Source organism: Camelus ferus, chromosome 34 (genome assembly GCF_009834535.1).
Source record: "Camelus ferus isolate YT-003-E chromosome 34, BCGSAC_Cfer_1.0, whole genome shotgun sequence".
Lineage (NCBI taxonomy): Eukaryota > Metazoa > Chordata > Mammalia > Artiodactyla > Camelidae > Camelus > Camelus ferus.
In genome coordinates, this window is record NC_045729.1 from 13,577,415 (window position 1) to 13,593,635 (window position 16,221).

Here is a 16,221-nt window from a genome sequence, read left to right on the forward strand (position 1 = left end):
GCCTGGAAGAGCCTATGCAGCTGAAACCCCATCACTGGGATCCTAGGACCCCTTCATAAGGTAGATATTTTCCTCATTTCACTTTACCTCTGTACAGAGGAAGTAACACCAGGATAGCTGGCATCATGAAGCCATGATGCAATGAACACTAGATAAAGTGTCTTCGTGATTCAGGTGAGAAGTAAGGGAGAATTTTTTCTGGGCCAGCACTACTATGACCATTGCAAGACACTCCCTTTATTAAGTCATAAAGTTAGGTGTGGGAATTATACCTGTGACGCTTGGGACACTGACGGCAGAGATGAACTTTACATTTCACTTAAGAGAATGTCATTTCTTTAAATGAAATCACATTTCACTTAAAATGTCACCTTAAATTTCTGTACCTTTACCCATCCTATCATTTCTGAAGACCCACCTCCTCTTTTCCACTTTCTTTGCAATTAGCTCTACCACTTGCATTCCACAACACCATCTTAAACCCCCAAAATGTAGCAGTCCAGAAAGACGGTTTGCACTGGGTTGAACTGAAAATTCAGGTCTACATGGAATCCCAGAATGTGACCTCAAAACCAATGACTGTATCCACCCCAGACACACTCTCTTCTTACAAAATTACTACACTCAACAAAAATGATTAGGCACTGGCGGAGAATATAGCTCAGTGGTAGAGTACATGCTTTGCATGTACAAGGGCCTGGGTTCAATCCCCAGTACCTCCATTAAAAATAAATAAATAAACCTAATTACCCTCCCCCCCCAAAAAAAAACTTAAAAAAAAATTAGGCATCTTCTAGGTGTAAAAGCCCTCAAAGCACAAGACTGTTCATGACAGCAAAGCTGAAAGTTGATTTCCATTAACTCTCCCTCACCCTACCCAGTCCCTACAGTGCCAGATGCCGACTTCTCCCCCGGGAGCTGACGGCCCAGCTTTATAGCTCCCGAATTACATCACCCAACAGATGGGGACAAAAGAAAGGACATACCGTCCAACAGGCACCAAAGACAAGTGGGTCTTGGAATTACCCCCTCTCTGACACTTCCTGATCTTCCTCTAGTTACCTGGGGATAAGAGTCCATATAAGAAACCAGTCTTTCCCTCTAACCACCTGATTGATCCAAGAAGTCAAGGAAGTGAATCTACTCAGGATCTAAGAGACTCTGCAGTCTACTTACAGATTTTACTCCATCCCCAAGAAAAACACAACTTCCTTTTAGGCAGGACTTCCTTTTCAAAGCCATCCACCTTCTAGTTCCTTTGCTCATTTTTTTAAAAATTATAACATTTACCTTAAATTAAGGACAATCAATGACTTTGCCATGAAACCAGCATTGTCAGTTTCACTTTTTTTTTTCTTTTTTTCCGCAGGGAGAGGCAATTAGGTTTATTTAGTTGTTTGTTTTTTCAGTGGCGTACTGGGGACTGAACGAGGACCTTGTGCATGCTGAGCACGCGCTCTACCGCTGAGCTACACCCTCCCCCCACCTGTCAGTTTCTTGCCGATTAGGAAGATCTCAGTTAAATCTATAAAGTCTTTCACCTAAAAAGGTCCTCAAGGAGTTTGAATCGTTTAAAAATAATAAATTTATTATTTCCCATTAGGTCTCATGAAACACAAGCTGAGGCTGCTTACGTATCACCATTTTACAGATGTAAAAGCTCCTTTTCTTTACAATTACAGGCCAAGTGCTTCATCAACCCCATCCTTGACTTGCAGCTGAAAAAAGCAAAGGTCTGTGTGACGTGACAGAGCAGCACACCTGACTCATGTCAGGAGCAAGGAACCAAAGTCGGTAACAGTCACGGTCTTGACGTCAGCGCTGCAGCAATGGTGCTCTCACACACAGAAAGGGGACGAGCCCTGGGTGAGCTGAGCAGATTCTGGATACAATTCTGTTGGATTTCAGCCTGAGGAACTCGGCTGGAAGGGGTCCCATTCTCTCCTCCAACTCTCTTCACAGGACAGAAAGCAGAAATCAAGTCTTTACAAAAGAAATTAACGGCCTTTCCGTTTCTTCATTTTCCCTCCAGCCACCTTGTTCCTGACACCGATGGCACCCTCCGTATCGTCATTGTCCCCGGCATCCTCCCGCGTGCGTTTCTTCTTTTCCCCATGCTCCCGTAACTCCTGCAAGAAAACAGGATGGGACTGAAAATGAATGACTGTCACATCCTGGCCTCCTCTCCTTAAAATCAAATGCTGAGTAACTCCTTACTACCTCATGTTAGCAAAGGAATATGACCAAAATCCCAATGTACAAAAACGTTAACCTTATTAGTAATCAGACATGAAAATTAAACAATAAGCTACTATTTTCAGACGGCAGACCAGCAAAGATTTGAGAGAACGGTAACATCCAGTACTCAAGCTGTGGGGACATTCACATATATGGTCACTCACAGTGTAAACTGCTATAGCTTTTCCAGGGGGCAGTCTGGCATCCTGTATGAATTTGAATTTTAACTGTAAGCTCCTCCACCTAATAATTCAATTCTGCTTCTAGGAGTTTATTCTAAGGAAACAAGACAAGTGTGCAAAGCTGTACATATGAGGATGCTCAACACAGGACTAGTTAAAATACAAAAAATTGGAAAAAGCATAAACACACATCAGTGTCAATCATGTTATGTGCTCGTAACAAAACTCTGTGTAGCCATTAAGCAGTGAGCGCATGAGGACTCTAAGACACCAGCGTCGAAGATAACAGGGCTTCCAAACCTGCAAGTGATGCTGTTCTTAAAAATCTGAACTCGCTCTCCTCAGACCAACAATTTTCAAAAAATTGGAAAGCAATAAAATATACCTAATGCAAAGTCTAGAAGTCATAATTTGATTTCCCTTGATTCAGAAGGAACTTTCAACGACTCTAAGAAATGACTCCTGCCTCGGGTGTTTAGGAAAGTAAGGTAATTAAATCGAATCTGTGCCAAGAGACAGCCTAGATGAAGCACTGTGAATAAGGTTAAAATGTGGAGGAAAAAAAAGTGATCACGTGAATCTATATTTGTTGAAAAAGAAAAACGATACACGTTTAAAGTCTAATTATGGCTAAAGAAAGAAAAATAATTAACTGTTATCAACTGTTTTCTATGGGGGGAGTGGTTTATGTGTTTCATTTACTATTTTAATCTTTTCTCTATTTTCTAAAAATGTTTCCCAATGCACATGTAGTATTTTTATAAACAAAAATACCAAACAAAGAATTCCACGTGGGCAGAAAAAAAAAAGACAAATCCACACTTGAGCTTCTCAGAAAGAGCCCCGTGGGCAGTGAAGCCTCTGGCAAGCACTGCAGGGAGCCGGCAGCAGTGCAGGGGCGCTCCTGCAGAACTTCTCACCTCCACTCCAACTGCGGCAGCTACTGCTGGCAACTGCGCCATTTATATCAGCTTATCCGTGCTCATAAAACCTTGCAACGCAAGTATTATCCCCAAGTTACAGGTGAGGAACCGATTCTGAGAGATCAGACACTCTGTCCAAGCTCACAGTTCATAGCCGCATCTTCTGATCTCAAGTCCAAAGGGCTTCTTGGCACACGTGAAACATGAACGGTGGCAGGGAACATGACCACTGTGGTCAGACTGAGTCCAAACCGTGATTCAAGCATTTAGTTATAGGGTCGAAAGCAAACTGCCTAGGATCTCTACGCTTTAGTACACTTACCTCAAATTTAGAATAATATAACAGTTTATTAGGAGGATTAACACGATAAAGTGTCTTGCACGTGGTTGGTATCATTTGCCTAGAAGCTAGTGAGAAAAGGCGATGCGTACCATTCGGGCAAATCTTTGGGCTTCAGTCACACGTTCTGTCAGCATCATAACCTCGTCATCCTGAGTTGGGAAAACAGGCAGTCTCTTCCCAATTAAGTGTTCTATGCGCTGGAAGAGCTCCACATCGTATCTGAGGAAGGAAAGCTGGCATGGCTCTGGCTGGCTGGCCACACACACCTATCTACTCCAAACCCGATGCGACAGGAGCCACAGCTCTAAACAGTACCCGTCTGTGATCCCTTTTCAGAGTGCTGGTAAAGAGCAACCTCCTGCGCACAGCCCAGCAGAAAAGCACCCCATGTATCCCTTACTCCCAGAAAAGCCCTGGGCACGTAACAATTTGTTCCTTTAGAAAACAAAATCATAATAGTTACTCTATTACTTTGAGTTGAGGGAAAGGTCACTGCTCTTTGGCTCGAGCAGGTGAAATAACAGGGTGTTCCTGTGTGCTTCCATAGGCCAACGACTTCACTCCACACCCACGGGACAGTACATGCTTCTGCGCATGTCTCTTCAGTCTTCACTAAAACCCTGCTAGGCAGGCACTATTATTTCTGTTTCACAAATGATGCAAACAGGATGAGGGGAGTTAAATGACTATTCTAGTAAGTGGTGAAGCCAGGTTCCAAGTCAGACTGCTCCAAAGTCCTGCTCTGTTCCCTACATTGCTTTGCCCTAACGTCCAGTCACTTACTGGGTGACAAAGGTGATGGCCTTTCCAGAGCGCCCAGCCCGAGCTGTTCGACCTACTCGATGGATGTAATCCTGAAACAAAAAGGGTAAGTAAACTTGAGGTAGATGGAATATAAATTAAAAACCATGCATGTGAAGTCTTACCACAAGTCTTGGAAAGAAAACAGATTTGTGCTGGAAAACGGAGAAACGGACGGGGTGATTTGTTGAGATAAATCTACTTCACTTTTTTTATTCTCCTCATGGCACAAAATTGATCGCCGTTTCTTTTCTTTTATAGAAAACAAATCTACAAAGCACATCTACGTGCTTACAGACAGATGGTGTAAAGGAAGGCAGCACTGGGCCTAAGGCAGGCCTGGGTCACCGCTCTGCGCCCACCGTCTCCTAGCCGCACAACTGTCTGCAGGTCACATGACCTCTCTCAACCTTGGTTTCTCTCTGTAAAATGGGGTACAAACACACGCCCAAACTCACAGAGTTAGTGTGAAAATCAGGAGAGACAGCACCTTGTCCACGGGAGTTTAACACACAGCCGAGAGACACCAGCTGCTCTCAGGGGCAGGGAAAAGGGGGGCTGTCCTTCCCAGGGGCATTTGGGAAGTCTGGAAACGTACTGGGTTGTCACTGTGTCACCTGTGCACAGAGGCCAGCAATGCTGCTAAGCATCCTACAATGCAAAGGACAGCCCCACAACAAAGGATTCCCGGCCCGAGGCATTAACGGTGCTGGGGCTGAGAAACCCTGTACTGCACTGAGGACTGCAAGCCGTCACTTCTCATCAACTAGACTGACAGAGGTCAGCACGTGGTGCGTCTGCTCCTCCGACTGCGAGCATCCGACACTTCTCCCCCGCTCCTTCATTCACATTCATTGACATCACGTCCTCAGGCACGTGCAAGATGATGAGAATGAACAAATCAAGATCTTTCCCAATTTTTGATACTTAACTAATCAAGGACTAACCCCCTCCCAAAAAACCCTAATGTTGTAACTAAGGAAACATAGAAAACATTCCATTAAGGAATACATTTTGGATACAATGAAATACTATTCAGCCATTAAAAAAAAAAGAATGAAATCTTCCCACTCATGATAGCATGAGTGGACCTTGAGGGTGTGAGGCTAAGTGAACTAAGTCAAAATACCAAGATCTCACCTATACGTGGAATCCACAACGACAACAACTGAGCTCAGACTCAGATATAGAGAACAGCTCTGGTGGTTGCCGGGCGCAGGGATGAGAGTATGAGAGTGTATGAGGGAGAGAGAGAGAGTATGTGTGTGTGCGTGCATATGTGTGAGAGAAATGGGTGGAGGAGGTCAAAAGGTACAAATTTCAGTTATAAAATTAGTAGGTCATGGAGGTGTAACATACAACATAGTGACTGTAGTTAATAATACTGTACTGCATATTTGAAAGTTGCTAAGAGAATAGATCTTAGAAGTTCTCATCACAAGAAAAAAAAATATTTCTAACTATATATGGTGATGGATGTTAACTAGACTTACTGCAACCATTTCACAATATACACAAATACTGAATTATTACATTTTAAACCTGAAACTAATATAATGTTACATGTCAATTATACTTCAATTGAAAAAAGAAAGGAAGGAAGGAAAAGAAAGGAAGAAGGAAAGAATGACCAGAAATACACTCTGGGGCTAGGAGGTCAGGTCAGCATTGGACTCACCTTGGAATGAGTGGGAATGTCAAAGTTCACAACCACATCCACATGAGGTATGTCCAAACCCCGGCTTGCCACATCAGTTGCTAGAAGAATGGAACGAGCCTTTGCCTTAAACTTATTAAGGGATCCTAGGCGCTTGCTCTGAGATGATGAAAAAGAAGAAACGAAAAGAATTTTAATCTTGAAAAACTAAGAAATCTTGGAATCCAAGACACACACACTAGGCACACTAAATACAAAAACCAAGACAGAAATTTTTAAAAGGATGTTTCTCCCTAAGTCTGAACTGGGCTTCACAGGTCAAAAGGAAACATGGAAGCAACAACAACAACAAAGATGTAAGACTAAAGCTAGAAAACAGCAACATGAAACAGAGATAGTTTAACACGACAGAAAATTAATTGAGAAATAATTCATTCAACGCCTTTAGAGACCAAGGAATCACTATTCCCTGAATAAACTAACTCAGCAGCTTCCATACCAGACAACTACCTGTGGACAGTTCTAATCTGTGCCTCCTGCTATCCTGAAAGGAGGAAGCAGCATAAAATCAGAACACCTATGGGAAGATGCATTAATGTCAGGTGATGCTACTGCAGAAATCTCCTGCTGTAAGGTTATCTTTCTCACGCCCCCAGTTTACCACCTGGCGATGCTGAAGAAGAGTTACCTGACTCATCTGTCCATGGAGGGGGATGGCAGTGAATCCAAGATTCCGGAGTAGCAATGCTGTCCTCTGAGTGTTGTTACAGGTGCTGCAGAATATCATAAAGGAGTTTCCAGCCAGTTCATTTAGAATATAAACCAGGTACGTATCCTATGTCAGAAAGCCAAGATAATACATGTAATCGAACGTGGGGGAAGGGTGGAGTCCTGGGCATACAAATTAGGTAAGAGACTAAGCCTACAGTTGCTTCTCACTTATCCAGACCCCCAGCTGCCAGCTTCGCCCTCCTTAACCAGCACTGTCATCCCTGCAAACCGTAGGTCTCACATATGGCCTGAAGCCAAATGTAAGATCTGTACTCAGCAGATACAAAAAACCTTACATCAAAGCACAAAACTAGGGTACCTTGCCCAGAAAAAAGCCACACAATAAGCAGACAAAAGAAAAACCGCCCCAAGGATGGGGTTAGGAAAGAATTATATCATAACTTCATTACTGTGGTTTAATATGTTGTGAATTCCCGGAATGTTTGACTTTATCAATGATAAATGTAAGAACAGTCCACATTCTAAAACAAACAGAACAGGCTCCAATCTGTAGCACAGCTCTTAATCAAGGGTTGACACATTTTCAGATACTTTGGTTAAGAAGGAGAGGGAGAGGCAGAGGCAGGAATGATCAGCGTGAACACTTCACCTTGAATTTAGAAGGAATAAAAAGGTAATACTGCTGTAGCTTCTCAACCGTCTGGTATTTAGAGGAAACGGCACATTTCACAGGATTCTTCAGTGCTGCTCGCTGGAGTTTCTGCACCTGAAGAGAGAAAACCTAGAATAGTACACTGATTCCTAAATGTTCTATTTTTATTATTGTTACTATTACTCTGTTTCTACTTACCAATTCTTATAAAGAAGAAAAGGGAAGCCCTAGAAAAATCTCACCTTCTTGGTCATGGTAGCAGAGAAGAGAAACGTTTTCCGATCGCGGGGAATCACTTTTAGGATCTTGTCAACCTAAGACACCAAGAGCAGAGGGTACCAATAAAACATTTAGACTGGACACCTGCAAAGGCTTTGTGCAGGAGACTGAGAGTAACAAACTAAATACATCTCTGTGGGGACTTGGGGACTCAAACTTTGATTCAGTTCAGCTAAAATATACTGGTATTTACTATTTGATACCATCTCAGGTGCTATCAAAAAGATAATGCCATCAGAGGAAAGAACAGTTTAAATCAGTAGAGTGAACTTAAGAGAAAGTCAAGAATAAGCATTAATCAACTATGATGAGTGGGTCATTGAAGAAAGTAAAGACATTTTAAGGGGAATGGAAGAGAAAATCTGGTTTTGATATTTCTCATCTCTGGAATCAGGGTCAGACTCTACTCTAAAGAGGATGCTGAGGACCTGACAGTGCGAAGGGTATCAAGCATGAAAAAAGTAGCAGAGACGTCACATTAACTGACAACAGTTAAGTGCTCCGCTCAGGCAGATGTGCCATGAACCTGGTTCTAAAACAGGACATTTGAGATGCTCCAAGAGGAGGAAAGACAGCGAGAGCTCACCTCTGTCTCAAAGTCCATATTCAGTATTCGGTCTGCTTCGTCCATGACCAAGTACTTGAGGGCTCTTAAATTGAAACCTTTTGTATTTTCCAAGTGGTCGATCAGGCGACCAGGAGTTGCTACCAGGAAACGTTTAGGAGACAGGGCAAAGTTTTAAAAAAAAGGACAGAAAGAAAGTTACCACCCTCTCCTAATTAGAATTTCAGAAATTAAAACAAATTAAACAGGGTTATAAAAATCCTTTCTGTGAACTCATTCCACACAAATAAGTCACATCCAACATCGGCAGGTGTTCTCCAATTCATCATCACCAGGGTCTTTTACCGTCATCAGTTACTCACCTATTACTATATGCGGTTTTTTCGCCAGGGCTAGAGATTGGGACATCGAATCAATTCCACCTACAATCACAGCTACAAAAATAAAAAGAATATTGAAAAGAGATCCTTAATTTTCCCCATAGTTCACTGAACATCTTTTAAAGCCAATGCCAGATTTCTACTTTAATTTTTCTTCCCTTACAGTTACGACTCTCCCCAAAGCTAAAATACCAAATCAGGTCTTAAGGTCAATGAACTCGTGTTAATAATACTCCCTTCACCCTCATTCTCAACCTGTGAAGAAACTCTGAAGATTCCTTTCCTCTCAGACACTTACCAGTCTGCACCCCAATGGAAGACCCCAGGGCTTCAAACTGCTCTGAGATCTGAAAGGCCAGCTCCCGAGTGGGGGTGAGAACCAAGGCAAACAAACGCTGGGGCGTCTCCAGCAGTGCGTTCAGAATGGGCAAAGCAAAGGCCCCTGTCTTCCCAGAGCCAGTTTCCGCCAGCCCAATGATATCACGACCTAGAAGACAAAGAAAACATCTAATAGCAAAAAAAATGCTCCCCGTATCATTTCCACATTATTCCACAATGACTCAATGGTGGGCACAAAGTAGACCATGAATAAATAAAATGAATTACTGAGGGAGAGGAAGATTAACTAGACAGAAAACATGGTCTCTGCCCTAAATAAGTTCAAAATCCAGTGGTGAAATACACAAGTATGTTGTAATACGACAAAAGTTTTAACACAGGTCCCCCGCAAGGTACAGTGAGAACACAAAGGAGGGAGTAACTTACTGCCCAGAGGAGTCAGGGTAGGGTAACAGAGGTGATGGGTGAATTAAATCTGGAACTAAGCAAAGAAGGCAAGGAAGAACAGTCCTCTATGAGGAAAGAGGATGGAGGCCTTGAAGAACGTAGCATGAGTAGGGAGACTGAGAAGTACAATGTGGCTGGAACACAGAAGTCAAAGGGGGAAAAAAGGAGAATGAGGAGACTCAGAGCCTCGCTAAGGAGTTTGGATGCCTTCCTACAAGAGAGAGGAACTGAAGGATTTCAAGCAGGGATTATCATGACCAATGTTACTCTTTAGGAAGATAAACTCCAGGCCTGACTGCATAAGGAGGAGCCAAGGAGCTTCAGAGCACACCGTTTACACTGCTCCTTCCGAGGGAAGATGCCAGAAGTAATTCCTTAACAGTGGGTCCCCACGCCAAGCAGGCCATTAACTGAGAAGATCTGGAAATTAATTCCCAATCCAAGACATGGTCTTCAGGCTGGCAGCTGCCCACAAGGTAGTCGAGCGCTAGGACAGCACCCGGCGGGAAGGCTTCCTGTTGACTAATGACCTCCACAGTGACGCTCACGTTATTGCCTGACTGCAGGACTGCCGAGGCTTCCTCACCCAGAGGCTAACCCTACAGTAAACCCCCTTTTCCCAGATGTAGCCTGATTTGTGTGAACCTACTCTCTCACCATTTTCAACCCTCTCCTGGGTCTCTGTTTCTCCTCCCTGTCATCCCTTGACCTCATCTGGCAACCTTACCCTTTTTCACAGTTTCAGCAACAAACTCTTTGGATTTGGTGTCTATATCCAGCTCTGGAGGCATCTTCATCAAGCTCGAATCCCTTTGTTCCAACTGTGTTGGTCTACTCTGATACTTGAAATCAATTATTTCCAGCTGAACTAATCTTTCCTAAAATTATTTTTTCCTCCTGAGTTTCCTTTTTACATCAGTGGTACACCAGTAACATGTCCTAAAAAGCTAGAAACCCTGCAGTCATCTTATGCTTCCCCACCCCTTGCCTTCCACTTAACAAACTGGGTGTAACTTTATGATTCTTTTTCTATCATTTTATCTTTTCATTCTCACTACCACTACCCTACCCATTATTTATTGCCAAAATTATTGCAATGATTTCCTAAATGATCTCCTAGCCCCCCATCTCTAAACTATCTTACACAGCTATGAGATTAATCATCCATGAATACAACTCTAAGAATTTCATTCTCCTGCTAAAACAATCTTCCATAAGCACTCCACTGTATGGAACAAAGGCCGAATTCCTTTACCCAGCATTCGAGTCCTGTATAATCTGGCCCCATTCGCGTTGCTAATCTTTTCTAGCCTCTCTTTTAAGAACTCCACAGGTCTCCACACACACCCAGGCTTTCCAGCCTCCTTGGCCTTTCTTCATGCTGTTCCCTATGCCTAGAAAGTCCTCCCCTCCCATCACATCTGAATGTCTAAATCCTATTCGGTCTCCAAGGTTCATTTTAAATATTCCTAGCCAAAAAGTAAAATGAAATAAATTTCTCCATCCCATTCCAATTAGAAGTACTCTATTCTGCTCTCTCAGAAGACTTCAAATGTAACTTTATGTCCCTGCCCACCTTCGAATAAATTTACTATAATAATGTTCTTACTAGACTGTAAGCTATTGGAGAGGGCAGAATCTTACCTCTCAGTGCCTTACAGTTATATCAAATACTCAGTACCTATTTATGGAAGCAGCAAATGGAATTTCACAGAATAAGCCTAATTCCTTTTTCACATGACAGCTCTTCAAATCACTAAAGCCAATGATCATATCCCACCCCCTAACCCTCCTCTTCTCCAAACCAAATGCACTCAGTTCCTAACCCGGGACTTGTGGAAGAAGAATTCAGGGTAAGGAGTTAAGCTGGGTTTTTTGTTTGTTTGCTTTGGGGTTTTTTTTTCCCCTAATGTTTTTAAAGGAGTTAAGTTTTATATATAGATATATTTACACATTTTATGGGAAGAAATAATTTTATTTGACTCTCAAAGGGATGAGGGACCCCCAAAATGTCACCCTCTTCTTATAGTAATATAGCTAAGATTATCTTCACTTTCTCTGAAGATCTTAATAAATTCCAGGTAACTAATACTGCTGGGTCTCTGTTACCACCCACTCTAATCCTAAAAAGTGGGCTTTGGGAATCTTTAGAACAAGGTTTTACCTCGACTCCTATGAAAGTCCATCCCACTAGTCATCAACCAACAGGCTAACCACTCTTCTGCAAATGTGATACATCTGTCCCACTGTGAAAATTCTCAACTCCTCTAGATACTAACATGCCTTCCAGACACCCTTACATAAATCTGCACTTACTGATCCATAATTTCTAACAAGTTTCCTATTAGTACACTTTAATCTAGTGCTTCCTTAAAGTTGGCATCTGCTGCAGACAACAAACCCCCTTACAGGAAGCTCAGGAAAACTGGAGGATTATTTTCCAAAAGCCAGTAAGCCACAAACTTTGATATCTTTCGCGAACATATTTTTATTTCGCTTGACCTATGTGAGCAATAGCTCTCAAAAGTAATAAGTACTTAATTGAGTATGTGCAACGTCATACTGAATCTGTACCAGGCCGCGTATTTAATTTCAACCTACCTTGTAAGGCCAAAGGAATAGCTTCAATCTGGATCTTGGTGGGCTTTGTCCATCCCAGCTGGTCACAGGCTTCACACAACACATCTGTCACACCCTTAGGATTTGGAAAAAATGCACTTTAACAAAGAACAATACACAAAAACCGCCTGCCTCATCAGTACACGACTGTCAGAGCCGCCTTGCAGGTGACATGCGCATCCCTCTTTGATTCACAAGGTATTTGGCGTGAGCCTACTCAGTCCTCTCCTTTACTGTAAGTACTGAGACATCAAGACTTACCGATCCCTTTTCCACTCACCAGGGAAAAGCCAAGTTCTTTCCCTGTGTTACTTCATTTAATCCTCACAGTTCTATGAGGTCCTTACAGTTATCCCCAATTTACAGATGTGGAAAGTAAGGGACAAAAACAACGCGCCTCTGGTCAGCGACTGTGTCGGAATTCAAACCCTATTCACCCGAACCCAAGTCCCAGATACACTAAAAGCCGATTCGCACCACATGCATCATTCTGGACAGACACAACGTTGCCTGCCACCTTGGTGGAGTTGAAAAGGGCAACCGGGGGCTCTCGCGGACCGGCAGCCCTTCCACGACCCAAACCCAGAGCTGAGGGTGCACGTCCGAAACCCGAGCTTCCGAAAGCCGGGGTGGCGGGGGAGGACCAGAGCTAGGCCCCGGCTGCCTCTGCACACCGGCAGCCGCGGTCGAAGGCAACCGGACTCTGCCCGCGCCTGGTCAATTCAGTACAAAGGCAGGCCAGCGTCATCCATTCTTACCAGGTCTTTAAATGTTTTCGTTTCCTCCTCCCCTACCGCCGTCTGGGCCGCTTCGGCCGGTGAACCGTGCTCCTCCAACGCCGCCATGCTGTCCGCGGGCTCCGGAAGTGGGTCGGCGGCGCGCGGAACACTGGGAAATGTAGTTTTTTTTAATTCTCCCCCAGGCTGCGTGTTGTGCGCGCCCCCTTGCGGGCTTGCCGAGATTTGCATCAGCCTGCATCGTGGAAAAGCAGTGAAAAGTTAGTGATGGATATAGGTGTTTGGATTTGTGGAACTGAGCCGAGTGCAAAAGGGCCCGATGACCAGGGCCTCCTGTCTGCCTTTTCGGTCTCTTTTAAAAAGCTTTCCCCACCTCTCACAACCGCTATGTTTCTCGCTCTTCTGACCATAGAATTTTGAACGTGTTCCTGTCACAGTACTATTTATTTATTATAATTATTTCATTCCTTTATTCAATAATATTTGTTGAGAGCCTATCATAGGGCTATGCTAAGTGCCTAATGAACAGGACAGGAACCCTTGTCCTCGTGAGAAGACAGATAGTAAGTGATCCCAGATCATTTCACTCTGTGGAAAGTGCAATTATGTAACAAAGGGAAATCAAAATGATGTCCAGCAACCTGGGAAGGTGGTTTGTGGGGATAACAGCAAGACCGGGGAAGGCATCTCTGAAGTCTTGATGTTTAAGCTGAGACCTCACTAGTAAGCAGAAAAAAAGTTCCTTCAAGAGCCCAGGGGATAATTATTTCAGACGGAGGGAACAGCAAGCACAAAGGCCCTGAGGCAGTGTAGCCAGTGAGGCTGTTCTGGATGGCAGTCTGCCACTACTGAGGCCAGTTCAGCATCTTGCATGCTCTGTGCCCAGCAAGCACATGCCTGTGGCCCAGGATGCAGGTTCTGCTGTGGTGCCAGGGTGTCCAGTGCAGTGTTATTCTGGAGGTGGGGAGATGGAGACAAGCTGGTGTCCACCACTGGGGGAGTGGCTAATTAAAATGTGTGCGTGGTGTGGACAAGCATGCCCATGACCATATGGCTAGGTCTCAAAAACCTGGTGCTGAATGAGAAAAGCATAAAATACATCATCACGTACCTTTGAAATATATGCCCACAATGTAAAATGATTATAAATCAATAAAAAATGTTAAAAAAAAAAAAAAAAGGAAACATATGCCCACAAGATACCACTTTCTGCTGGAACACATACAAACAGAAAGATCCACTTTAGACATTTTAGAATGGTTGCCTGCAGGGGAAGAAGAATTGGGGAAAAATTGGGAATTGGGGATCTGGGGATAAAAGATAATATATACATAGTGGGGGAAGGTATAGCTCATGCTTAGCATGCACGAGGTCTTGGGTTCAATCCCCAGTACCTCTGTTAAACACAAATAAATAGAAAAATCTATTTTTTTAAAGTTTTTTTTTTTTTAAGTGCTGGGAGAAAGTGAAGACTCGATGGGAAAGTTCAGGGAAGCAGAGCGAAGAGGCCTGGAAAGGAGACCCAGATGGAAACAATTGGGAGGACTTTAAAACTGTATATAATAGAGGGTTTAAAGTTAGCCCAGTTTTGTTAAAATGTGTTACAGGAAAGAAAAAAAAATCACACATAAGATTTCTGGGGCTTTGAGGCTGCTCTAAAGGGAAACTGATTTAAACCACCAACTACTATTGTAATATCAAACTGTCCGTTCTGGCCAAGCAAAAAGCTCTTCTGTGTATTCTGGGATAATTCCAACATGGGCTCTTTTTTCAAACTTCCCCTGGTGCCAGCACCCAGCTCAGTGACAGGATTCATGTCAAGCCGACAGGGTGAGCACAGGCAGGTTCCCACCGAGAGGACTGTCTGCCTTTGACTATCCCCTGCCAGGTCTGGAGTGGTTTGGATATTTACATTCTGGTGGTGGAAATAATAGAAGTCCATTCTAGTAACTGAACCATGTCATATCCTGTACTTTCAGAACAATGAGGGAGTTTAAAGAGGAAATCCAAATAAACACTCAAAATGATGAGGTGGGGAAAGCAGGCCTGAAACAATACACTGGCTCCAGGAGCAGAGGTCAAAGTGACTGACCCCACCTCCCTCCAAAAGGTTTTTGGTTTTTGGTATTTGGTTTTAATTTTTTAATTGAGGTATAGTTGATTTACAGTGTTGTGTTAGTTTCAGGTGTACAGCCGAGTGATTCAGTGATGCACTTATACATTCTTTTTCAGATTCTATTCCATTATAGGCTATTACAAGATATTGAATATAGTTCCCTGTGCTAGACAGTAGGTCCTTGTTGTTTATCTATGTTATATGTAGTAGTGTGCATCTGTTAGTCCCAGACTCCTAATTTATCCCTCTCCCTCTGAAAGGTTTTCACAGGAATTCATGGGCCCCTTACTCCAAATACACACAAAAATATATATTAAAAATTACAGTGTATGACTGCATCTGTATAAAGATAAATGTATTAGGCAGGGAGGGTCTAGCTCAGTGGTAGAGCACATGCTTAGCATGCACAAGGTACTGGGTTCAATCAATCCCCAGTACCTCCATTTAAGAAAGAAAGAAAGAGAGGAAGAAGGAGAGAAAGGAAGGAAGGAAGGAAGGAAGGAAGGAAGGAAGGAAGGAAGGAAGGAAGAAGAAGAAAGAAAGAAAGAAAGAAAGAAAGAAAGAAAGAAAGGAAACCTAATTACTCGCACCCTAAAAAAGGGGGGAACATTTATTAGTATTATCAATTAAAATATTTTCTTTGACTTAAAAGTTTATCTTTTTCTTTGGATTCTAAAAGAAATTAAACCTTTTTTGTGGGCCTCTAAAAGTAGGGTGGCATGGGTGAGGGAAGGCCTGAGGACCACAGTGAAGCCTTCAAGAGGCCAGGGACACGGGCTTCTGTTGGGTGACAGCATGTGAGGGTAGGGGTATCTCCTGGACCAAAAGTAAAATGAGCTCAACTTAGGGACAAGTGTTCCGTGGATCCGAGTCAAAGGAGAATCAGCTCTTAATCAGTGTCTGCTCACGATGTTCCCAGAAGCTGCATACATGGCAAGCTATTCTGAAGAAAGCTCACTCAACTAACTGCTCCATCTTCATCATGAAGGAAGCAATGCAAAATTTAATCCGTCAAAAAGTTATCTGTAACTTATGAATTCAGGTCTGTTATGAACGTGTATGTCCAAGTGGAGAAAGGACACGGATGATGTAATCATGGAGGTGGGGGGAGAGAGAGAGGTGGGTAGTCTGCATGGAATCCAGAGAAAGGGAGAGTGGATCTACAAAATACTTCATTATCTAACCAATTTGTGTGTAGGGAAAAAAAGATA

At 43.2% G+C, this 16,221-nt stretch overlaps 1 protein-coding gene across 1 annotated transcript; it reads right to left on the minus strand.

Moving 5' to 3' along the window:
* Positions 1-1,561: 1,561 nt before the first annotated feature.
* Positions 1,562-13,068, minus strand: DDX47 (DEAD-box helicase 47). Its single transcript, XM_006192122.3, has 12 exons — positions 12,916-13,068; positions 12,140-12,233; positions 9,051-9,239; positions 8,735-8,806; positions 8,394-8,512; positions 7,771-7,842; positions 7,526-7,642; positions 6,833-6,979; positions 6,166-6,303; positions 4,470-4,540; positions 3,776-3,905; positions 1,562-2,129 (listed from the first exon to the last, which is right to left on the minus strand). The coding sequence occupies exons 1-12, from the start codon at positions 13,000-13,002 to the stop codon at positions 1,998-2,000; spliced, it is 1,368 nt and encodes a 455-aa protein (XP_006192184.1). The 5' UTR covers positions 13,003-13,068; the 3' UTR covers positions 1,562-1,997.
* Positions 13,069-16,221: the final 3,153 nt, after the last annotated feature.